This window comes from Urocitellus parryii, chromosome 1, assembly GCF_045843805.1.
Source record: "Urocitellus parryii isolate mUroPar1 chromosome 1, mUroPar1.hap1, whole genome shotgun sequence".
Lineage (NCBI taxonomy): Eukaryota > Metazoa > Chordata > Mammalia > Rodentia > Sciuridae > Urocitellus > Urocitellus parryii.
In genome coordinates, this window is record NC_135531.1 from 66,698,085 (window position 1) to 66,725,027 (window position 26,943).

At 36.8% G+C, this 26,943-nt stretch overlaps 1 protein-coding gene across 2 annotated transcripts in view; it reads left to right on the forward strand.

Moving 5' to 3' along the window:
- Nucleotides 1–6,671, forward strand: part of Xrcc4 (X-ray repair cross complementing 4) — a 248,776-nt gene extending 242,105 nt beyond the window's left edge. For both annotated transcript variants that reach the window (XM_077796138.1, XM_026394550.2), the window contains one exon: nucleotides 6,021–6,671. In XM_077796138.1, the coding sequence (XP_077652264.1) occupies nucleotides 6,021–6,132 (112 nt within the window). In that variant the 3' untranslated portion in view covers nucleotides 6,133–6,671. The remainder of the gene's footprint in view (nucleotides 1–6,020) is intronic.
- Nucleotides 6,672–26,943: the final 20,272 nt, after the last annotated feature.

A 26,943-nucleotide genomic window follows, 5' to 3' on the forward strand; every position in this document is an offset into this window, starting at 1 on the left:
ATCTGTGTTTGTAATTCATGTATGTGCATAACTGTATAATATTTCATTGTGTGAAAATTAGGTAATTTATAAGTCCATTTTGCTTTCAGGAGACATTTGTGTAGTTTTTAGTTTTTCACTATTATCAACAGTGCATCTTTGTGTGTATATCTTTTGACATGCACATGGAAATGTTTCTCCTGAGTGTATACCTAGGAGGAGAATTCCTGAGTTATAAATGCATACATCTTATATACCTTGGTGGTTATTGACAAATGATTTTCCAAAGTGGTTTTAAATGTAATTGCACCAGCAATAATTTATTTGGTTACTTTGCATCCTCTGAAATCTTTGATGTTGTTACATGTTTTAAATTTTGCAAATTTGGTATAAAATATCTCACACTGGTTTTAGTTTGCATTTTCTTGTTCATTAGTAAAATTGAAATTGTTATCTTATGCTTATTTACCCCCACTGCCCTCTTTTCTTGGAAATCCCTGTAGTCTTTGACATGTTTTTTAATTATTCTGGGTTCTAAAAACTTATTTGTAGGAGTTCTTGGGGGTGCTTAATCTTTTGTCAGTAGCACGTGTTGCACTAATCCTCACAGTTTATGACTTGCCTTTATATCTCCTTAATGTGTCTATGGATGAATAGAAGCATTTATTTCTAGTATGTTTGGATTAATTAATTTCTATCTTTATGGTTTTTTGTTTCTGTCTTAAACAAACAAACTTTCTTATCCCAAGATACTAGATGCATTCTTTTTTACTTCCTTCTAAAAACTTTGAAGATTGGAATTGAATTTCATGTACACCTACTTAGGATTAAACAGAACACATCCCAGGTCTTTTGGTAGGTAAAGATGTAGATGAGCCAATCAATAAAAATTGATTCTTTTCATTTCAGCACCACTGTTTGTGTCACAAGTCAAATGAGCATAACGGTTTAAGTATCACAATACCATCAATCATTAAGCATTTTTGTGAATCTCTCCATTTGCTCTGGTTGACACTTTTAACAGGCTTTAGAAATATTGTTCTCAGAATATGTTACAAAATCTAAGTAATTGTCTCCAAATAATACTAATGTTTCTTATCTGAATAAGGGAAAATTGCTATTCCAGTCATGGTAATTACATTTTAAACTTGGTTGAGAAAACATCTTTACAAAATGAGAAAATATCTGAAAATATCATTTTGAAATATTTTGATAAGTCATCTCCCAGAAAGTTTTTTAAAAAGTCAATCATACTGACACTTTAAAGAAACTTTCCCTTGGTGGTACATTTCTTTTGACAAATCTAGCCTTTAATCTGCATTATTCATTATTAATTAGATGATTTTAGTACATTTTGATTCAAGTATACATATGTGTATGTTTTAATTCAATATGAAATTAATAGGACAGAGGAATTTCTACAAGTTTTTTTTAATACTTTTTAATTTTCAATGGACCTTTATTTTATTTATACCTTTACTTTATTTATATGTGTTGCTCAGAATCAAACCCAGTGCCTCAAACAGGCTAGGCAAGAGCTCTACCGCTGAGCCACAACCCCAGCCCCCTACAGTTATATTTTTTAGAACAAAACTCAAGGTAGTCATCATCTGGAGAGTTTCATTTTATTTTCTTCAGGTGAAAAAAAAAAACCAGTGTGCTTCAGCCTTTAACTCTGTAGTTTCTTATTTTATCATTATCCTTTTCTCCTTAATTAATATTATTTATTTTATTCCACTAATATATTTGAGAACTTTTAAAGCAGTCTATGCTCAAGTACTTGAGCATAACTATCTCAGAATTCAGAGACTGAGAACCCCAGAGTCATGTATAGTAACTCTAGCTTTCCAAAGATTAAATTAAGAAATTGAAGTTCTTAAAGGTGCTGTGACCTAACCAAAATCTTGATGTTGTAGAGAATAAATGAAGATCTCCTGATCCTGGAATTAGAACGCCTCCTATTGAATCATGTTACCAGGAAAAACTATCTGAAAATCTACCTGAACACTAAATGATGATATAATATTTATGGATTTCTAAAGGGATAAATCACTCTTTGTGAACAAGTTACATGACACAGTTCTTACCAACAAGCTATTTATATACATTTTTTTAGGATGAAAACACACATTTTTAAATATTAGATAAAGTTAAATGTTTAACTAAAAGCTTTCTGAGCACAAGAACCATATTACATTTATTATATTTTTTACAGTGAGCTGTTATTCATAGTGCATATTAAACAAATATTGATTAAATGAATAAAACTCTATGTTGGAATTTAGGACTTAGGTATTAGGCATTTCAAATGATCAGAGGAAAGAAAAATCAGAGTAAATGTGGTAAAAAGTCAAATAAAAATATTTGTAGAGTGTATAATTTATAACTAATGACTGTAAATTTAAATAGAGATGAACTCCCATGTTTTGAATTACTTGTTTTGTTCTCTTTCTAATAAGACTTTCCATACAGGTTGTTTATTTTCTTTAAGTGAAAAAAAAAACTGTGTGCTTCAGCCTTTAACTCTGTAGTTTCTTATTTTATCATTATCCTTTTCTCCTTAATTAATATTATTTATTTTATTCCACTAATAAAATAAATGTGTATGTTTTAATTCAATATGAAATTAATAGGACATAGGAATTTCTACAAGTTTTTTAATACTTTTTAATTGTCAATGGACCTTTATTTTATTTATTTATATGTGTTGCTGAGAATCCGTTGTTGGTTTTCTGATTTCACCTCTAAGCATAATATCTGGTAACAAATTTGTTCATAAAAAATAATATGATAAAAATGCTAAGATATTGATTATTGTCTTGTTTATGAAATCTTTTAAGAATGGAACCAATCAGTGGACTAATGGTTAGTACATCCAGATTAAATTAATGATGAATATAGCTCTAAATTTTGATGGTGAATACAGATCTAAATTTTTCAGCACACAAAAACCTTTCAAACATATTGTAGAGTAAAAATATCAAGTTGCAAAACTAAAAATGTATGGAATAATACAATTTTATTAAAAAACAGAATGAAAATACAAAATGCAAATTTTGCAGTAATGCAAAATAAGATAATTATCTTTATGTTTTATGCTTTTCAGGATGTATAAAAGGTCTTAAATATTTATCACTTGTGAATGTGCTTAAACTTTTGTTTATAGCTGTGAGGAGAGTTTTACATTTACTCTATTGACTTACTGTGGATATAAAAGCTATGGAATAATGATCTGTCATTGAAGAGTTTTTTACTGAGCACTAGCTATGTCTAGGTACTTCGAACAAGAGTAAAAATCTCTTTAGCACCTCATGACTTTAGAAGGAAATGAGAATCATAAATGGAGCACAAGTAATCTATTTCCTTAAGATTTGCCACTGCAGAGCGATCCTTTTGTTTCTTGCTGATTTTTTTAAATTAATTAATTTTTTGTTCCAATTAGTTATACATGACAGCAGAATGCATTTCTATTCATAGTACACAAATGGAACATAATTTTTCATTTCTCTGGTTGTACACAAAGCAGAGTCACACCATTCATGTCATCCTACATGTACCTAGGGTTATAATGTCCATCTCATTCCACCATCTTTCCTATCTCCATGCCCCCTTCTGTCCTCTCCCTCCCCTTTGCCCTATCCCAAATTCCTCCATTCCTCCCATGTCCCCCACCCCCACCCCACATTATGGATCAGTATCCACTTATCAGAGAATATATTCCGCCTTTGGTTTTGGGGGATTGGCGTACTTCACTTAGCATGATAGTCTCTAACTTCATCCATTTACCTGAAAATGCCATGGTTTTATTCTCTTTTAATGCTGAGTAATATTCCATTATGTATATATACCACAATTTCTTTATCCATTCATCTATTGAAGGGCATCTAAATTGGTTCCATAGTTTGGCTATTGTGAATTTTGCTGCTATAGACACTGATATGGCTGCAACACTGTAGTATGCTGTCTTTAATTCTTTTGGGTATATTTAGATCAAGGAGTGGAATAGCTGGGTCAAATAGTAGTTCCATTCCAGGTTTTCTAAAGAATCTCCATACTGCTTTCCTGAGTGGTTGCACCAATTTGCAATCCCACCAACAATGTAAGAGTATGCCTTTTCCCCCACATCCTCACCAACACTTGTTGTTTGTATTCTTGATAACTGCCATTCTGACTGGAAAGAGATGAAGTCTTAGAGTAGTTTTGATTTTCATTTCTCTAATTGCTAGAGATGTTGAACTTTTTTTATATATATATTTGTTGATCAATTGTATACCTTCTTCTGAGAGTGTCTTTTCAATTTCTTAGCCCATTTATTGATTAGGTTATTTAGGGGTTTTGGTGTTTAGTTTTTTGAGTTCTTTATATATTCTAGAGATTAGTCCTGTATCTAATCTGCACATGGTAAAAATTTGGTTCCATTCTCCACTTCATTGATTGTTTCTTTTTGTTTAATATGTTTTAAGTTAGCGTTGAAAACTTATGCATAATTTACTCTATACCATATCATTTTATCCTCCTTATGGAACATTTTTTTGGATATTTAGTTTCATGTTATAAGAATTATACCTGTATTTTTTTATAATTTTAACATTGCATTCCCAAAATAATCTTGACAATGTAGTAATGCCTAGCATCTTTGCATTCCTGTGAGGATAATGTTATCTGAACTTTGCTTGTGGTATCCAATCATGGTTAATTGTGTGCAGTCAGGAGGATAAGAAGGACCCTATGGTAGATTCATTTCAAATAATATGTGCAACTAAGTATGAGTTTAGTATTTTTAATATAGTCTTCATCTGACTGGGAATGTTAGCTTGGTGATAGAGTGCTTACCTAACCCTGGGTTCAATCCTCAGCCCTAATAAATAAACAAACAAATAAATAACTGGCTTGCTCATCATCTAAATAAACATAGTTGATTTTTTTGAATTTTAGTTGGTTATTCTTTTATTCTGTTTTTAGCTGGAGCTATTAGGTAGTTGACTCAATATTAGCAGCTAATAATAATAATTTCCAAGTCTTTTGTAGGAATTTATAAGCATTTCATTTACATCACCTCAATTAATCTTTAGACCACTTATGAGGCACATATTATCATCTGATTTTCAGTTGGTTTAAATGACTTGCCTAAAGTCATGTTACTAATAGAAGTAGACCATGTTTCAAACCTGTGTGTGCTGATATCAGTCCCCTGCTCTTCCAGCTATACCAAGTTGCCTAATCATAATTGGCTCTGAAGCCACCTCTGATAGCTATTATTAAGCATATTTTATTTGGGTTCCTTGGAAAACCACTAATTAGATTTATACAAAGATATAAATGTGTTCCTAAGCACCACTTCTGGTTGAGCTCTATTATCCTGTAACTCACTCTTCCAAGGACTAATTAGCAGTGATCATGGCAATGAACAAGCTTTTTATCCTAGGACTCAAAGAAAACATGGACATACAGACAGAGGTCAGTCCAGTGAAGTAGAAACTGCAGGCTGTACTTACATAAAATTGAGTTTACTAAATGAAAATATGTAGATTCAGTAAATGCAGACCAACTGCCATAAATGTGAAGAATCATTTTTAATTATATTTAATTGTCTGACCTAGAAGAAATTCATGTAATCAGAATTTTCTGCTACTGTGAGATTAAAATGTGTAGCAATAGGTAGAATTAAAGGAACCAAAGAATAAAGGTAAATTGTTATGGACTCAGTAAAAGAATGCCTTGAGATACCTCCTAATATCTGGTATAGAAATGATTACAACACAGAGAATAGCATAATTTACATACTTACCTTGATTATGACTATTGTTATAGAACCTTGAACATCTGTTAGCTCAGAATAGAGGCAGATTAATTCTAAATAATTAAATAAAGTTTCTTTCATGTCTCTTTTCTTACAGTTAACAGCATAGGGAAATAAATCTCTAAATCATCCTGAAGCCAGATTTAAATGTCATTTTATTTATATGTGTTTTCATTTTCATTTACTCTGTGAATGGAATTTTTTTAAAATAAAACTTTCTTGATTTTTTTTTTTACTCTAGGCTTGATTCTTCACTACCTGAGACGTTGAAAAAGGAGCACATCTCAGCTGAAAACATGTCTTTAGAAACACTGAGAAACAGCAGTGCAGAAGACCTCTTTGATGAGATTTAGCAGTTTCAAAAAAGTACTTTGATGTTCACTAGACTGTGTTTTCTCTTCATTTCTTTAAAATGAAAAGGCAAAATTTCAACTAAATAGCAACTGTTAGTGTACTTTATGACTTAATTACATGTACATCTAGTTGAAGCCATTGTGCAAAGTGGATTACACATGTATATGAAGATGTAATTTGATGACAGTGGAACATTATTCCAAACTATTCATTCAATGTGTCTATAATTACATGACATCTCAGACTTGGCTTGCAAAGGCACATTTAATATGTTGTTTCACACACATTATATGTGGTAACCATCTAATGTCCTATCTAGGAAGATTATGGAAACAAGACAAAGAAAATATCCTTTTAAAATGTCTGTAGCCCTTTTTGAATAATCATATTCTGAACAATATGTTTGAGCATCTCAGTTTGTGGTGTGGTATATAAATTATATCTTTTAGTTTGTATGTTAATAGTCTGAAATCCTCAGAATAAAATTTTTGATACATTGAAAATTTGTGTTCTTAATAAAATGTTATTTAGCTCAACTTTTCCCTTTATTATAGTAACATATCTTTTAAAAGTGCTTACAAATGTAAATTTAAACCTCTTTTGTGTCAAAATAAAAAAGCATATTTTCAAGGATGTTTGATATTGTCTAATATGCATGAGCACCTTCCTTGAAGACTCAGATCTTGCCCTATCCCCATTAATACCTGCACGATTTCTGTTATATTTACTGATTCAACTCCCTAGTCTCTCATTATATCTTCACTTCTCTCCTGTTGAACATGCATTGTGTGCATGCTACTCAAAGTTAAAAATATTTGCAGTGAACAATGATCACAATGTTGACAATTCCAGTGGTGGGTTTATTCTCAGTCCTCAGCACATTTCAGGTAATTGGTCACTTACTTCTCCTCAGGAAACATTTTCTCCACTTGACTTTTACAGTAGCATATGCTCTTTGTAGTCTTCTTTCTTTCCAGCCATTCTTTTTTTAGCTGATCCCTTCTCCTTTGTTCACCAGTTAAATGTTTAATTGCTTTGGGCTCAAATTTTAGCCCTCTTCATTTCCACATCATCAAACCAGGTCACCATAATTGTGGTTTTAATACCCTCTGTATGCTTATATTTCTAGAGTCAGCATAGTTCTCTGTATATTCAGATTTGTAGTCAAATTTACACATATTCATATATACATAATTTGTCACAAAAGGATTTCCCAAACTTTCTGAAAAAACATTTCTTTGTATCAAATCTTGATACATCTTGGCACAATTTGCAGATATGAATGAATATATTTACCTTTTTATATAATCTTTCACTACCATTTAACTACTTGCTTCAAGCTAAAACCCTGGAATTCTCCTTGATACCTCTTTCCCTTTCTACAAAATACAACTTGCTTCTATCTACCTGTGTTCCACTACAACTGCCTCATAACTGGTATCCCTGCTTAATCTCCTAATTCTCTACAGTCCAACAAAACCAAATTTTAAAACCTTAGGCAAAATCACTTAAGCCTGAATAAAGACCCATTGCCCTATGATTCAAGTACAAGTCTTATACAATTCTACTTCCCCAGATTATGTGCTCCTGTCTTTTTATTCCACATGCTCCGTACTATCCTTCAAGTAGGCCAGATCTCAGAACTGCTGTACTGATGGTTGGTTTATTCGCTTTCAAATCTAGAAGCAAATGTCTCTTCAAGGGTGCTTTCTCCATGATATCCCTTTTAAAGTTGTATACCCAACCCCCAGACACTTTCTGTCCCATTAGAATGGTTTTTTCACTGCATCTCACTCTCTGGAATTATTTTTTCATGTATTATTTTTATTTTTCATGTATCCCTCTCTCTCTTGACATCACCCCCATCATATTAGAGACTGCAGCCATCTGATTTATCTCTCTGTCTCTAGTTCCAAGACTAGGATTGGCTTCATAGAAGCTTAGTATTTATTGCATGAATAAATGCAAGTTTATCTCATAGTCAGGTGATGCTGAATATCATGGCAGAAGAAATAGGCAGAGGGAAGCAGTACACATGATGATCAGTGAGCAGAGAGAGACTTCAGTCTCCAGATACAAAATATAGTCCCTATGGCCCCACCCTCAATGAACCGCCTTCTCCAGCCACACCCTGCCTGTCTCCCTGCCTCTTGTTACCACTCAGTTAGTCCCATTAAGGATTAATTCACTGATTAGGTTAACCATTTCTCCTCCAAACCGTCTTGCATTGTCTCACATGTGAGCTTTTGGAGGAAACTACATCTGAACCATAATATCAAGGATGCTGGGTCTTTTCAGTCTTTGCTCGGTTGTCCAATTGTTTCTTGTGGTTAGAAGAGAGGGTAATAAGCCTATAATCATGGGCTTCTCAATTATATCAGATGTAAAGAAATTAGAAGATATGATTTTCTCCCTTGTCCTATATGGGTGAAAACACCAGGCTACTATAGGCCTGGTGTTAAGATGCCCAGATCTTGCCAATCCAAGCCATGTTTTTCCTCACATTTTCCATTATCTATACTCTAAAACAAATCATTTCAGAAGAACATAGAAATGTAAGTCACAACAATTGAATTATGATTCATGCAGCATGGCTTTTTTGACCTTAGTATCCTCACTCTAAGACAAGATTACATTTCTGAAGGTTTTTAGCTTAAATTTTATAATTCTTGTCTCTGGCAGCAGATGATGTGGTCCAGGCCTCATTAGGGAAGTTCCTGAAAGAAAAGTCCCCTCTCAGGAAGAGATGTTTTTATTATGTAGTTTTAAAAGGTCAGGAAACTACTTTAGAAAAGTTCTGCTTAGTGGCCTATAACTAAAATTTATAAAATACAGGACTGTTTTTGAGCTAAGCAACAAATGTTGCTTGATTCAACAAATGTTTATTAAGGATCATTTACACACAAAATTCAGAACTGGGCCATGTGGAGAATTAATGGATAAATCCATCCATTCAACAAATATTTGTTAAGCATTTGTGCCAATCTCTCTTCTGGACACTAGGTGTGGCAATGAACTAAATAAATAAATGCCCTGTTGCTGTCAAGCATATGTTCTAGTAAATGAAATTTGGGGCTTCTCTCACAAAAATGGAGTATGTAAGTGAAAGTTGTACTGAGATTGGGGCCTGAAACCCCTGTATAACTAATAGAATGAGCTGTAGGATCAGTGGAATTCAGAGAATAAAAATTAGAAGTTGTGAGTGAGGACCTGTAAAAAGTTCAATTGAGAGATGAAAATTTGGAATGGGCTGGAGAATGAGCTGAGGATGAGGCTGTCTGCATAGAACCAGATGAGAGTACAGAAGATATAGGGATGTGGTATGGGGTTCATACCTAAATTTGTAATTGTGAATCATGGGAACTAATGAGACTCTTTAGAAGGTATCCCCAGGAGCAGTGTTGGCTAGGGGCATTAGGGAATGTTAACAATGATTTAAGTTATGTAATGAAAAAAATTGAGGTGTGCAATTCTAATGGCACTTCCTTGGGAGAAAGTATGGGCTGCCAGAAAGTACCATGTCATGGGGACTGCCTAAGGAATTCCCTGGGAACAGGAAAGAAGGCCAGTCAAAGGGCCTCTTGCTAGACTGCACCAAAGTACATGCAAACCTCATCCTTTCAAGTCTCTTGTCACGCATTCTGTGTTATTTACAGAATCTATCAAATGAAAATAAATGACATCTAAATTTAGGAAAGGCTTTATGAAATTACCTGTAAGGAAACCCAGAATATAGGTAGTTACAAATTGTACTCATTCTAATAGTTTTGTAAGAGAAAATGAATAATCTCAAAAGAACTAGTTATTCATCCATTTGTAGCTATTGTCTGCCTTCCATATTTTTCTCACTGATATGAAAACTTCCAATGAGTATTTTTCAGAATAGCAGATTTCATTTGTGTTTTATGAGTTAACTAAAATGGTTTTCTCTATATGTCAATTAGAAAAGAATACCTTGAAATATACATTTTGTGGTTACTTAAATAATATTTACCAATAATGGCCAACTTATATCCATATAGCCATCCATTTACCCATTATTGTCTTCCCTTTCTTTCCTATAAAAGGTGAGCCTGGGACAAAGGCTTGTATAACAGTAATGTATTTGGAGATGTAACGCTAGGGAGCAAGAATGTGAGTCAGGAATAAACAGGAAAGGAAAAGAAGCCAATGCAAGGATGCCTTATCAAGTTGGCCACCACTAAGGACGCCACACTCTCCATCCCACCAGAATCTTCTGAGAAACCTTAGAATGAATTTCTCAGAACTATAGATTCAAGGACAGAAAGGAGAAGCATTTATCCTTTGCTTTCTTTTCCTGTTCCTGTTCCAGGCATAGCTTGGGTTCATTGCTCCCACAGACTTCAGACTGTCTATGTATGAATACACAGCACATTTCTACAAGTGACCCATGGAGGAGATTCCTGCTGAATAAGATTGAAAACACATTTGTTCCACTCCCTATAAGATATGTAATATGGTATGTGTCTCTGTGGAACTAAGTTTACAGTGGAGTGATTAGATTACTATGGAAGATTAAGTAGCCAGTACCAAGAGTGGCCTTGATACTTAAATATTTCAGAAGCTAGCTCCAGGACATACATATCCTTAAGAATCACTGCTCTTTTTTTTGAGGTCTTATTAGTTGAATGGCTCTTTAAAATAAGAAAACACCAGTCTAACAAGGAAGTAGGCTAGAGAAGATTTCTATTCATTTTCATTATTGTCAATTAAAGTCTGTCACTAGTTAATGCTAGCATTAAAAGAATATTTCAGGAGAGCTTTAATCTAGATTGCATAGATAATTAAACTTTTCAATATTATAGGAAAATAAACCCACTTTTATCATTCATATTTGAGGGGTGGGAGGGGAAGGGTGGGGCAGGGGGTTAGAAATGATGATGAAATGTGATGAACATCATTATCCAAAGTACATGTATGAAGACACGAATTGGTGTGAATATACTTTATACACAACCAGAGAGATGAAAAAAAAGTTTTCTATAAGTATAGAATGAATTGTAACACATTCTGCTGTCATATATAAAAAAACAATAAAAAATTTCATTAAAATGACATTTCAAATAGCTAAAGATTTATCTACATTTGATGTGTTTTCCAATCACTGACAAGTTTTAGTGATAGTATGAATGTCTGTGATCTTTGGCAACAAAGTACTTTAAGTTTTATAAATAAAAAAATATGGTCCAACTGTGGTGATGGTACACACTTATAATCACAGATATTTGGGTGGCTGAGGCTGGAGAACCCAATTTTGAGACAAGCCTGTGCAACTCAGTGAGACCCTGTCTCAAAATTAAAAAAAAAAAAAGAGGCTGGGGATGTAGTTCAGCAGTAGAGCACTTGCCTAGCATGCTCAAGGCCTGGATTCAATCCCCTGTACTGAAAAAATGAATTTTTTTAAATATGAGATTTTACAAAGTTGGCCATTATTGGTAGGAAAATGTACATACTAATCCTTAAAAGAATACAAAATATAATTTTCACTTAATCTTATCCAATGGTCAAGGGACTACAGTGTTCTGTCTCTGTCATATATATGATCTGAGTGGAAACTTCATGACATTTATAGACATTACTGGGACAAGATGGTAGTGAGGATGGGAGAAGTATGTCCAAGTTTGATGGATTGTGAAAATTTCCAGAAGTTCCTATGAAATAATATTGGAAACAATTTTGTTCCACTCCCCCAAAAGAGATACAATATGATCTATGTCTCTGAGGAACTAAGTTTATGGAGGAGTGATCAGATTTCTATGGAAGATGAGCCAATTCTCAGTAATTATTCACTCTTCACTGCCCCATTTGTTGATGCTTTGACCAGTAAATGTGGATAAAAATAACAAGTTTTCAGCCTAGTAGCAAAAAACTATTTCATACTTCTGCTTGTCCCTTTGGGAAAATCTAATCTCTACCATGAGGCGAACATAATCCTGGTAGCTGCTGTCTCTTCCTAGGCCTCTGATGACCTGTAGATCAGAACTGAACTCAGTCTGCAGGCTAGAGCTAAGGAAACACCCTGAAACCTTTGGAAGGACAGTTTAGTTGATTGCACTAGTGTCCTGTGAGCATGAGAATAGTTGATTGCTGTAGAAGCCATGCTGAGCAACTTACTTTCTCAACCTTCAGTTGGAAATAAAGTAAAACACAGCAAGCAGCCCAATGCCTGGTGCACAGAGAATCAAGCAAGTATGGAAGCTCTGTGGTTGTTGCTTTTCCACTGTAAAATCAGCTCATGATGAATCTGCATAGTGTCATGTATAACACTTATAGGTTATTAGGTAAACCAATCTATCCTCTTTCTTTCTCTCAAAGTTATTATATAAATCTCCCTATTCTTGGTCTTTCTAAGTCTGATGCAGTTCTGAAGATTCTTATGAATTTTTATAGGGTACATTTTCATAGTACATTGAATTTCTGTTTCAACTGTGCTCTGTCTCACAAATGTTTTATGAAGTCTTACTTTGTACTTTCTCACATCTCCCAAACATGGATCTGTTCTCTTTTTCTTTCATTTCTATGACAAAAACACTCATTTCTGTGTGTTGCAAAATTTATTGACAATGTGGGTTAGACAGAGGCTATTCTCCTCGAAGAAACCCAAAAGCTTTATACTTTATTTTTATCATAACTCAATTCTTTAAAGTCTTCTGGATTTTCTACTATAATATTTTCCCATATTCACTATATCTCCATAAGGGTCCATCCTTCTCCCCTGTTTTCTCCCCATCCCTATTGCTTTCTCCATGAGAGCAATTTAGCTATCTTGTTCTTTTGTGCATCCATTGTTATTATCAAATAGTCATGTAATATGTTTTTATGCATAGAAAAGTGCTAAATGTTTCAATAATGCTTTCTTCCCCCACCACAGATGAAATGTAATGTTAAAGATGGCATGAACTTTCAGAAAAAGCAAGATTTCATTGAAGATCTTGATTTATCCCAAAAAGTGATATGACTAGCAGGAGAGCAGCAGATTTTTCCATCAAGTGTAAGATATGAAGAACTCCAAAGCAAAACATTGTTTAAGTGGTGTTTAGGCAAGAGAAAAAATCAATTCCAGTGCTTTAAATATGATCATGTATTCCCTTACTGACTTATTTATTCATATTTATTTATTCAGAAAGATAAAATTGGAACGTTCTAAACTGGCTATAACTGATTTTCTTTCCTTAGATTCAGAATCTCACAGTGTATTTATGGCAGACAGCCTTTCATATGCAACATTTTCTCATCCGGGGAATATGTGTATTTAATAAGAATTTTAAATTCCTCAAGAGTTCTGGCATTTGAAAAAGAAGAGAGAGAGAGTGAGAGAAAGAAGAATATAATAGTAACACTAGTGTTTTCTTGAAAAATTCTATATAAAATATTGTCATTCCTGAAGAGCATTTCTCTCTTGGTTTATGTTATGGTTTGGATGTGAAGTGTGCCCCCAAAGCTCCTGTTAATGTAGGAATATTCAGATGTAAACGATGGGATTATGAGAGATATAACCCAATCAGTTCATCCTATTTCAAAAGGATTTACTGGGGGGATCACTGGGGGGACGCTTACCTCCCCCCCCCCTGAAACATAGCCGGGGGAGGTGAGGCTCTGGCGCTGTGCCCTAGAAGGATTGTTCTTTCTGTGGCTCATTCCTTCCCACCCCCTCCTTCCTGATCTGCCAGGAGCTGAGTGGCTTTCCTCTACTGGACCTTCCCCCATGATGTGTTGCCTCACCTTGGGGCCAGAACAATGAAGTCAGCTGTCTAAGGACCAAGACATCTGAAACTGTGAGCGCCAAATAAACTTTGACTTCTCTAATTGTTATTGTGGGGTATTTTGGTCACAGCAAAAAAGCTGACTAAAACAAATTGATTTTTCCATTATAGCCCTAGCCTATTGACATGATAGCAGTAACTTCCTTCATCACCTACATTCAGCAAATGTTAACAAAAGGTGTTTGGTTTATAGCAACCTAATATGTATTTATAATATATATAATATATTTGTTCATTTTCACTCTTCTTTGTGTTATTAATTTCATTCATTTCAAGAATTTGAAATTGAGCTACAATCAAGGTTATGGGGCCCTCAGTTTACAGAAAGTTCTCAGCTGTAGTTAGAACACAAGTCCCAGTGTGTAAGTGTGTGCTGATTCATTCATCAGGCATTTACTGAAAAGTTTGTGTCAAGCATCTGTCGGGCAGAAGAGATATATAAATGAAAACACCACCCTTTCCTTTCCAGGTGTTTGGAAGTCTAGACAAGGGAAGAAGGCAGCCATGTTTATAGACAATCAGAATGTGTGATGCCTACTGTAAAAGAGATGAGCCCAGCATGCTCAAGGGCCACAAAGAGGAATCAGCCTGCTCTTAGTCATCTGGGAAAGTAGAAGGAATAGAGATTAGAGCCAAAGGAAACCTGAGTGAGGAGAGAGATAAAGTTTGAGCTGAAATCCAGGACTGACTCCAGGATTGCCGCGTGGCTGAGGTGCATGCAGCACATTGGGCATGGCATCTTCAGTGCCTTGTGGCAGGAGAAAATAATGAGGCTGAGAAGGTAGCAGGCTACTCACTAGGAGGTCTTGAAATTTGTCCCTGAACGTTTAGATAGCCCAAATGACAGCTGTGGTCAGATCTCAAGAGAAGTAAGGAGGTGAGCTGATTAGATCTGTGCTTTCAAATAGGAACTTGAAAGATAATGTGAGCACAGGCTATGTGTACTCAGAGGTCTCCATTTCTATGCAGGCTGTATAACTCCTTGGTGCTATTTCCAGCCTGTTGGGAACTGTCAAACTCCTCTTCATATCAAGGAGAACTCACAGATTAAACTTTTCCAACACTGGCTGGCACAGTGACACTTAACCTGCCCACCACAGAGGAATCCTCTTTCTATTGTTCATCCCTTGGGCTTCATTCACTTCTTCAAGAGTGATTTTTAGCAATGCTTTAAGACTCCTGTGGAACTGACTTCCTTTCTTGAACTCTGCCCAGCCCTGCTTTGACGTCTTCATTTCCTGAAAATGCTACTTGTGTATCCCTTCAGAGTAATTGCTGTAGCTGTCATCATTAATTCACTCTCCTTGTGCCTCTTTCTGGAGTCTGAAGGTGCAACTGTGTATTGGAAGCAGATTTCTTTCTTAAGACTTCAGCACTCTGTGCAATGATACCAGTTCTGGATCCAATCCTTCCTTGCAGGGGCAGGGAGGGAGGGGAGTTCAATGCACTGGTGCCATTCAATGAAGGTTAACATAAAGCATCATGAAAGGGGGGCTTAAATGCTGAAAGGAGACATTGTGAACCAACTTTTTTATTTCCTGGGATTTTGATCCCAGGACAATTAAGAGCTATAGAGTGAGTATCCTTTTTCCTCAAATAAAAAGTGGCAGAAATCACACTGTTTAAAAAAAAATCAAATTATATTTTGTTTTTAGATTTCAGCAGAAAACCTGAGACCATATTTTTCATTTTCTTTCAAGTAGACAGACATATCTGCCATTATTTCTCCACAAATTTTAGTGGGTAAGTGCATGAGAAGGCACTTTTACCACGTCACTAATGATTTTTGCAGTACCTGAACTTTATGAGAATGTATAAAAAAAAAGTTTTGTGAGTCAATTTTCCAGTGCACTTAAAAATAATTAGGTTTTCTATCACTTCCTTTCATCTCCTTATCTTAGAAGCATTTGCAACCAGGCCTTCCTATGAACGTGTCTAGAAAACATAATAGCATCATTGAGAATGTCTTTAAGAAAACAACTCAACATCCCGGGAACCATACACAGGTGCCAGCGTCCCCACTTGTAGCCATCCATCAGTCTGGCTAATACAACAGCTCCAGCAGCCTAGTCTTATAAAGAAATGTGAGGTTTAGTCCTTATTTTATTCCATTTAATTAAAGAACAGCTGAAAATCCTGTCTTGCATTTTCAACACATGGTTCTAATTAGCACCGCAGAGCAGGACCCTGACTTTGATAAAAGCACTGACGTGTACCTTTGGTGCCTGTACAATGTACTCTTTCATTTTACAAGGTGGCTGAAGTGCAGTTTTAAATATCTTTTTTTAAATGTTAACAAAAACCCAGGGGTATAAGCTTAGAGAAAGGTGAAGAGAGGCAAATACAATTTTGTTTGAACTGCCTGCTGTAGACTTCTAGAATCCTGTGTGCACAAGGAGGCTTATTTGGTAAAATACGCACCGGGCATTTGCAGGCTTGTGTACAAAAAGCATTATGGTTCCTAAGAGCTGCACTAAGAGGCCATTAGATGGGAGCTCTGTTACCTCAGGAAATACCACTTACTGTACTGTAAATTTGCTTAATGTGACCACTCTGCTCTAAAGGCAATTGAAATTTCCATTCAAATAAATTGTTTCAGACCATGCTGTAACTGACGAGACATTTGCCTTTGGTGAGCCTCTTCTGATTAGCTTCTGGGAGTTCATATGGTTTTGAGGAGGAAAAGTAAAATTTGGTGTCCCAGAATCTAGGAATTGGATATGGAAATGCTTAATTCAGATCATCACATCCCAACTCTCACCAAAAGAAAGGGAACTTGCAACAAGCAAAAAACAAGGTAAAAGAAATAGAATATTCTACGACTGCCTCACGTGATGTGTGGGCCATGCTGCCCCAGGGGCAGTGGGACGGTTTTCCACTCTGGATCATGAGAAAGCATACCTTCAATCTCGGAAGGCTGAGACACTTATGCTTTTATTTGGTTCTCCATGGAAGTTGAGAACAAGTCTTCCTGTGTCTGGATTTCATTTTTAGAAACACCATTCAATTTTTGGCCCATAATAATCAAGCTAGAGAAACGTGCCCATCAAGAATAAAAACCTCCATTCCCTACACTCACCACCAATTGCACAGCAGCCATTCCTAGTCCTCACCTTAGTCACACTACTACACTGATGACTTAAAGTGCCCCGTGTTTGGTTCACTGGTCTCTCTTGGTTCTCTTCCTGTTCTGCTGACAACTCCCCCTTTATCCCTTTCTGCCTTCTCCCAATTTTCCCTCTTTCTGTGATGGGTTCTGTTAGGTGCAGGACAGGCTGAACTATGTTGTCTGCAGAATAACCCACGCACTCAAACCCCCCTCTGTCTGGTCCTTTATCACCTGTTTGTGTCAAGTCTGAACACTCAACCCCACTCAAGGCTGAATACTTGACCCCCACTGGTCTGCTGCAACAGAAACCCATATCTGACCCCTGCCCCATCTTTCTGAAGGCAGAAGATGACACCCTTAGCAACTACTGTGTGATCCAATCATTGTACACCTACAAGGCAGCTTACAGACCCAGAGACCCCATTAGATTTGGGCTATAAAAACTCCCTCCTGCTGGGTCCCTCTCTCTCTCTCTCTCTCTCTCTCCTCTTTTGCACTGCTGCAGTAAAGCTCTCTTGGTCACTCTGAGTGTTGTGGTCACTTTCCTTTCAGGTTCAGTGTTGAGTTAGACCCGTTCTCTTCTCTTCATTATCTCTTGCTTTGGTCAGAATTGTGTCCCACTCAAAATCCATATGTTTAAGCACTACCCCAATGTATTTGGAAGCGGGATTTGGGGGAGGTAATTAGATTTAATGGAGGTCACAAGGATAGGGACCCCATGATGGGATTAGTGCACTTATAAAATGAATAAAAGAGAACAGAACTACATCTCTCTCTGCCATGTGAGACTGCAATAGCCAACTACGCATCAAGAAAGAACCTCACTAAGAACCAAGTCAACCAGAACTGAACGAAAATACATTTCTCTTCCTAAAGTACTTGGTCTGTGGTATTTTGCTTTGGCAGCAGAAGCTGGCATGTAATAGCCTTTGTAATGGTCTCATGTAGGCCATGTACCTTTACAGACTGAAATATGCCAACTGTCTCCTGGCCCTCTCTCTCTCGGGACGTCCAAAAGACATGTAAAATCTAACATTAAAAATTCCCCTCAAACATTCTTCTTCATGAGTCGTTTTCATTCCATAAATAGCAACTTCATTTCTCCATTTCTCTCACAACCTACCTCCAATTCACAAGCAAAATACACCCAGAATCAAATTCTTCTTTTACTAACCTCAGCATTAGAACAAGTCAGTATCCTGTGTCACCTGGGTTCCTGACACAACCTGCTAACTGGTCTCCCTGAGGCTCTTCACATTGTAACTAGTAACCAAATTAAATTTTAGATTCACATCCCTTCTCTCCTTAAAACTCTCCTGTTCCTCCCCTGCATGTTCAAGTACAAGTCAAAATCTTACAAGGCACTGGAAATGATCTGCCCACAACCCTATTTCTCTGACTTTATCTTCCCTCCTTTTCCCTCTTTTTGCTTCACCCACCTCATGTCTCTGCTACAGCTTGAAGAAATGAAGCATCTCCTGGTTTTGCACATGTGCTGTTCCACCTGGTTAAATGCTCTTCCCCATAGATGTCCACATTGTGGCTCCCTACATATTTCATGTTGGTGCTCAAAGTTCACGTTACTTGGGAGGTCTTCCTTCCCCTACTTTTTATGCTGCTTGTTATTCCCCTTGCACTTAGTAGGTTATTTTTTTCACACCACATATCAGGACCTGGCATAGTATGCACTGCTTGTTTTTCAACCCTTGTATTGTCTGTTTCATTCTCCCCTATATCCTCGTTGCCTAGAGCAGTACTAGGTCATGATGGATACTCAACAGATATTTTCACTTAATGTTTTAAATCTCTATCATAACTACAAGAATATTAATGCATAGGAAAACAAAAAGCACAGATTGCTAATTGGGCTTACTGAAGTTTTAGTAGAATAAACTCTTTACTAAATCCAAATGGAGAGATTTCTCTGAAGGAGAATCTCAGACTCTCTCAGTATTGATAGTGTTTGAGTTTTAAATATCTGTATGTGTAAATCATATGTCCAAACCCCATCAATGTAAGGCTAGCAATGAAATCATATTAACTTTAAACATCCAATTTAAGATCTCAGCCTTCACCATATGTGACTGTTGGGTTTTTCACTCCACAAATTCATTCTGCTCATTGTTCACCATTTCAGCCAGCTGCCTGGCTTAGACCTTAGGTCTTCTTACTTCCATGAGCTGCTGCTCACTCCTCCATCTTCCTGGAAAATGTCACATTTAGCTACTTCAGCCCCTATTGTACTGCTTCATCCCCCAAGAGAGCATCTGACTTTCTCTTGAAACTTGTTGCAAACAGCAGAGCAGAGACCAGGCTGTCACTTAAGCTCTTATCATGCTCTTACACGACCTCTATGCTGCTAAATCTGTCGGCCATTCCTCAGTCTTCATCTTACTCACACTGTAACACTGATTATGTGAAAACCTGAAAGGTTAGGGATAGTATGCAGTAAGTGAGTCACTTTCACTAATTAATTTGCCATAGTCAAAACTACAGAGTCACCAGAAACATGTGACATGTCGCAAGAACTAGCTTATCAACACATTCTCCCAGCACATTCATAAGCATACAGCTCAGTGGAGTTTCCTACCACATCTGCCTTCCCAACCCCGTCATCATGAGGTTCCTTCCAGGGAACAAAGAAATCACTCTTCTCTTATCCTAAATTCTGTTTCTTGGACCTTGTATATCCTAGGATCTATCTCTTTCCAGGATGATTGTGTTCATTCTCCAGATTTTCATGGAACCTCAGTATTTGAAGCAACAAAAGAGACCATGTTTCAGACCAGGTGGGATAGAATTGTATAGTTCTGCTCCTTCATCTTTTGGGAACAGAATCCACAAATTCAAGACAAACGGTTGAGTTCAAAACCCAGTTCTGAGTGACCCTTGGAAAATGTCTTTCTCTTCCTTAAGTTCTGTCATCTCTAAAATGCAGCCAATAATTCCAGGTGGTGAGGAGGATTGAGTGAGATAACATGAAACAGAGTTTAGCACTGCACTAGCTAAGAGAAAGAAGTGTGAGGGATTATTGGTGTTGCTCTGCTGCCACTCTCATCTGAACCCAAAATTGTTATGGGGGAGGATGGAGAGAGTAGAATTCCCCAGGCAAGGAGAACTGGTACTAGTGACTAACTGACCACATCCCTGAGGGTAGCAGAACAATCACTTTTCTGTAAGCTGGGTTAAATCACTCCCTGGTGTGGCTAACAATGACTAACACAGCAGAAGGGAGTTGGCCACCCTCCCGCAAGACGCTGTTGGGACATTGACTGTGTTCTGCTTACAGAAATTTGGGTCATCGATAAGCCATAATCCTTGTAGCTGCTACAATAGTTCTTAACTTGGAAGAATTTCTTATTTGAAGAAAAAAGAAAAATCAAATGTCTCCCTTTCTATCACATTTACACACTCTATTGTAACCACGTTTGCTTTTCTGGTTATCATAAATGGTCAGATCATGAAGAAAGCACCAGTCTTTCTTTTTCACTCTTTTGTTCCTTATTCCCAGAACAAGGCTTCTCAAATAAATACCTGAATAAATTAATGAGTAGCATAGAAGCAAACTTAAGAAATGATTTAAAGAAAGGGAAATGGGCATGTCACATGGCATCTGAAAGACCCAGGGAACTGAGAACCACAAAGCGGACTTTGAACCCAGAGGTAAGTGGTCTGTGACTCTGGCCAGAGCAATTTCAGTGGAGTGATGGGGTGGAAGCCAGAGTGATGCAATTAAAACTGGCTATGATGTGAGTGAATGTTCACAGAAAACAGAGACAAGTTAGTTGAAAAGTTGTACCATGATAAGAGGAAGATATTGTTGATGCAGGAAGGAGAGAAACAGATACAGGAACATATACATGAAAGATTGAAGAAGTTTCTTGTAAGATGGTGCGGTGGAGCACGCCTATAATCCCATTGGCTCTGTGGCTCCTAACCAGTAGGTAGCTCCTGGACCCCTGAGGGTTGAGTTCAAAACCAGCCTCAGAAAAAAAAAAAAAAAAAGATACTAAACAACTCAATGAGATCCTGTCTCTAAATAAAATACAAAAAAACACCACTGGGGATGTGGCTTCGTGGTTGAGTTTCCCTGAGTTCAATCCCTGATACTTCCTCCGTCCCCAAAAAAGAAAGTCAAAACTGTTTTTATGTTCACCTGAAAGACAGACACACAAAAAAGTAAAGCACAATTTGGCAAATGCTACAAAATTCAGCAAATGTCCACAAGCACATTTCAAACCTGATAAAAATGTGCTAAGATAAATGAGAAAATTCTAGAAAGTAAGTTTACAACATTACTTGGTGAGCTCTGCACAGCAAAGAAATAACTTCATTGGTAGTTTTTGTTGTTGTATTTGATAACTATGTAAAGGGAAACAGCTGTAACTGAGATGCAGGAAATCCTTTGGCTTTAATTTATTATTAAATATTTATTTCAGAAAAGCATGAAAATCCATGCAGCAAACAACTGTGTTTTCACCTCCCAACCTAAGAAATAAAGTGTTATTAAATACAGCTCAAGCCCTGGTGAATCTTGAGTTTAAAAATGACTCTGCTCCCATGTGTATATATCTCCATTCAAGGTGCAATTCATTTTTTACCATGAAAAATGTGTCCACTGTGGAAAGTCATAACCAACTTGTCAAAGTTTATACAGAAAACATTTTCAGTAAACACAGCAGAGTGCAGAGTTTCAGGGAAAAAGTGTGAGGGCTGGGAGGATAAAAGCGTGGAAGACTAGCAGATGTGCCCCTCGCCCTCCACATTGTCATCAATCATGAGCCTGTCCTGCTCTGTGGCTCCTGACCAGTAGGTCCTGGACCCCTGAGGGTCTCAGAATGTATTATGAGGGGGTCTGTAAACCCATATGGACTTTCAGTATGGGGAGACTAAATAAATAGTATGTCATACACACTACAATTTTTAAAATGTCTATAGATGAAGTAATGAATAAAATACAATTCCACTACTTGTTTCACCAAATTAAAAGTAGTCTTTGATCATCATGTATATTCTTAATTTATAGACATTGAAAGTTTAATTTCTCTCATGACACAGTACCTGTTCTCAGAAGTGGCTGGGCTATTGCTATTATTTCCTAGAAAACATGTAAAAAGCCACTGAATGATAATGTAAATGGGAAACAAGATGATTTTATTCAATTTTTAATAATTACCTGTTTTTTTAAAAAAAATCTATCCTTGAAAACACCTGCAATACCTCAAGGAACAAATTTGTTTTATACATTCTTTGTTTTTTCAGGATGCTTTTGTGCTAACGCCCTCTTAGTCCATATTCAGTACAACAGCACAGTCCCCAGAACTTGGAAAATGAAACAGAGCATTGAAGAGCCCAGGTGTGTAGGAGATTCTTCATCTTTTAAACGCTGATGTTCCTTCCCAGGGCTGAAAAATCAAGGCAGAAATCCACCTATGGGGGCATCTTTTGTGCTTTATTCATTCCCCCCATGTTACAGTGGCACAGGAAACATTCACAGAAGAGGTTAAGGATTACATTCTGAGATGCTGGCGAAACAGTTCTCAAGTGCATTGCTCAACTCAAGTTGGACGTCATTGACTATCGTTTTAAAAACCAGTGGGTGTAAAACTTGCTGTTCCTTTCTATTTGTCAGTGAGATAATCCTGGCTCTCCATTTCCCTCCAGGATATGGCTGCCAAAAAGAATGAATCCCATACCTACCTCAGTCGTGATGACCTCTGAAACAGGAGAAGCAAATGTTTCTCGCTGTTAACCAAAAACAGCACAATGACTACTCCAATGATGGATAATTCTGGAAACAGTGTTTTTTTTTTTGCTTCTTCCTTTTCCCCATTTCAGCACAGTGAGACAGCAGAACAAGCGGGACTGTGTGGGCTGAAGTTGCTAATTCTGACTTTCTAATCCTGGGTCCCCCAGTGCCTGGCACTCTATTCTCAAGTTAGCCTCTTGGACTCTTTTTGGAAGTTATATTATACATAAAACCTACTTGAATGTATTTCTTGTCTAAGCAAAAGACAGAGCAGATGCTGTACAGAGGAAGTAGCCACAGCCTAATTTACAATGTATAAGTTCTTTCCGCAAGATCTTCATGCTGCGCCCCCCACCCCTAGCTTCTTAAACCACTCAAATTGTATACAACCTACCCATGTCAAGGGCTGCAATCAGACATAAGACCCTTCAGTGTGCCCAAGACCAGTGCTTTGCCTTCTGTGGGCTCATTCATCATGCATCTTAATATGTTTATAAAAACAGTAGACACTTTTCCCTTATATCTCTACTAGGTGAATGGTAAATTTTTCATTCTTTTGTTTTAGTGTTTAGTTTTTTGTTTATTTCCTGCATTAAGACTGGATTTCTAGATATCTGTAGAGAACCTGAAAAAAAAATTCTCCTTGTTTCCCAGACAGAGGGAGAAAGAGAGAGAGAGAGAGAGAGAGAGAGAGAGAGAGAGAGAGAGAGAGAGAGAGAGATTTTTATAAAGCAAGAACACCATTTATTACTCATAAAACATATGTTGCCTGTTGACATTATCTGGAATATGGAGAAGACAGGATCATATATTCACTTGGCTAAGACTAGATAGCAAAAGTTGATTTTGGAAACACACAATGGTGACACTGTTATCTTTTCCTTCTACCATCATTGAAGAATTGGACTGAGTCGAAATAGGTGTTCACAAAGCAGTAAAGAGCATTGAGAGAGGAATAAATTTCATTTAAAAATGGCAAGATAGAAGTAGACAAATGGGTTATGAGCTTGAGACAAAGCTAAGCAACTCAGTGAGTCCCTGTCACTAAATAAAATACAAGATAGGGCTGGGGAGGTGGCTCAATGGTCGAGTGTCCCTGAGTTCAATCCCCAGAACAAAGAGAGCGCAGAGGCATCCAGTACTTGAGCACAGGTACTACCCATTGTCTGCTCCTGCTGGTGTTGCCTAGTTAATACATGAGTGGACTGAAAAAGCAAGCTGACTTACAAAAAAATGAGCCTTCTGTTAATGGAAAGTACAACACATACACAGAATATTTAAGTCATACTAAATGCTTTGATGTCCCATCTTTAAGAAGGGACTAACAGGATTACATTTAAATGCCTCAGATATAAATGAAACATAGTAGATTTTTACAACTTGTGTAATATATAAAATGATAAATGTTAATTTTCTAAATAAATTAATGAAGCTTACCTTGATTCTGAGGGATCAAAGGAATAAGTAATGGCTAACAAGATAAGAAATCATGTGTATGAAAGAGTGTGGTGAAGTGAACTGAAAAAAGCCATGGGGACATTTTTTGTGCCTGATTTGGCTCAATCTGTTGACCATTTTGGCTTTGAATTCATCTCATTAGAAATAGTCTTCAGTGAAGATACCCATTAGGCAAATTACAAAATAGTGTGTTAATGTGTTTGATGGAGCCTTCCATTTCTCTTTCTTTAAAGCTTTGAAAACTACTTCTGATAATTTTTATAATTGAAGTTCGTTTGCACACTGGATTCCCTTTATTTCTCTTTAACTATGATTTAGGGCCAAATCTCCACCAAGGGGAAGTATCACTGGTGCTAATCCTAACTTGGCAGAATTGTTGGGTTCCACCCCAACAGTCACCAAAATATTTGCGTTTAGTCAGAACACCAATTCGTCACTTCGTAAAACCAAATCTCTTCTCCATCCCACAATAACCTGTTCATGGACCACTGGGAGCATGAAAGAGATGTGAACAGACCATTGAATAATAGAGCCAGGCCCTCTCAGACGTCAACAGTGATCTAAGACACTACCATTTTGTTGTCTCCTTGAATATTAAAAAAAAAATGAAAAAGAAAAAAGAAAAAAAAAGAAATGTCAGGACAAAATCATAACACATTTTAACTCCTTAAAATCATGCTGTAAACATGTGAAAAACAAAGTAGTCATTTTGGAAAGGCAAAGTCAAATCACCAAATTGAGGCCCTTTGTGAATATAAGTCTCTGGCTAAATGAATTTCCTGAAGATGTCCATCTCTCAGCCATCACTACTCCTGCTCAGAGCTGGATGGAAATTCTGGGACTTTGTTTTATAGATAAAGAAAGCAAGACTAAAGAATGTAAATTATGTTCTTAAGAACACAGTCAGTTAGTTAATGAAGAAGCGTACACTCTTTCCTTCTGCAGGTGGAAAGAACATGGAAGGCTCAGAGGAGGTCCCGGAGGGTGGCATAACTATCAGCAGTTCACAAGGTGATGAGACCATCATTGCAGTGAAAATAAATATTAGACAAAGCCACCATAAAATGGACTGAGTCACTGCCAGATGTAGTTTATCAAGACTCCAGATTGTTAATTCCACGTGATTTAGTGAAAGCTACAATTATGACATTACTCCATAAGGTGGAGAAAGACAACATCTTCTTTTGGAGGTTGTTTATTTCCAATACTCTTATTCTTTTTCCCAGTTCTGCAGTTTGGAATTCATATGAAGCTCAAACTTTTCCAATGGATTATTAAGCTAGAAATCAGGGGTGTTGGGTGTTAATTTGACTCAGTCTTCTTTGAGACATAGTCTTCTCTGAGTCATGTTTTCATAATTTGGATCTCAAAAGTGATTTTCCTCATTGGGGGGAATTTTGCTTTTCTAGAGAGCCAGAATAATTCTTGCCTTTTAGATATCAGAAGCAGACACTGGGAAAACTGCTTTCTGTAATCTTTCTTGTACTGTTGGGATTCTAGGCTCCTTGGTAACTTGGCCAGCCATCATACACCAAGTTAAGCAAGTGCTATTGGCTCTCCCTCCTCATAGATGACTTCCAGCTGTTAGCACACCACAAATATGAGATCCTCTGAGTCAGGAAAACTTGGATTTCTTATTGGATCCCCATTCAAAAATGAGATACAATGATTCAAAAGAAGTACCAAACTCTATGTTGTGAGAATGTCAAGATATGAACATCACACTATTCGAGGAAATGCAACTTAATGCAAATGCAATACTAAGTTGCCAAATTAGTAGACAATTTGGCAAAGTGTATTAAAAGACTCAAAATACATATATTTTCTAATTCACAATATAGGCTGAACACATACATTGGCCTCTCATTTCTTCTAAGACCCCATTTGAATTTAAATTATAGACACATAGAATGAAATATCCCATTATGTCTACATCTCTCTGAGTTCAATAGGAAAAATCAACTCAAATAGCTCTATCAGATAAAATTCAATACAAGGAATTATTTATAAACGTACGAGTAGCCCCAAAAGGCCTGCCTGATAAGTCAGCATCACCCACTGCTACTATCATCACTAGGGACTAAGAAACAAATCACTGGCAAAGCCCAAGATACAGGACAACTGGGAAAGAATTGGAACCATGCAGTAAGGGGTTGCTTGGTATCAGAGGGCGGTGGACTGTATGAGATGAAAAAAAATGGGGCTGACTAGAAAGTTTTCCCAAGACAGAAAGAGATGGGAGAAATATTTGCCTTGTTCTGTGTTGGATCTGGAATGTCCCACCAAAAGATCTTCTTGGAAGCGTGGTGCCCAAGGAAGCAAGATTCAGAGGAAGGGCTTTTAGACAATGATTGTATTTTGAGGACTCCGGCATCATAAGATACATTAATCCATTGATACCTGGGAAGTGTAGCTAGTTGGACAAAGTAGTCACTGGAAATATGCCCTGTAAGGGTTTGTTTTCTCTGGGACAAATCCTTTTATCCCATTCTTTACTTCCCAGCTTCCGTGAGCTGAGAAGCTTTCCTCTACCACTCTCTTCTGCCATGATGTTTCTGCAATGAAATTGGCCGCCATGGACTGAGGCCTCTAAAGCTAAAAGACAACATAATTCTTTCCTACTCGTCAGGTATTTTGGTCACAGAGACAAAAAGCTGATTAACACATGCCTTCCCCTTCTTCCTTCTCTCCAATATCTCCCCAGGGCATC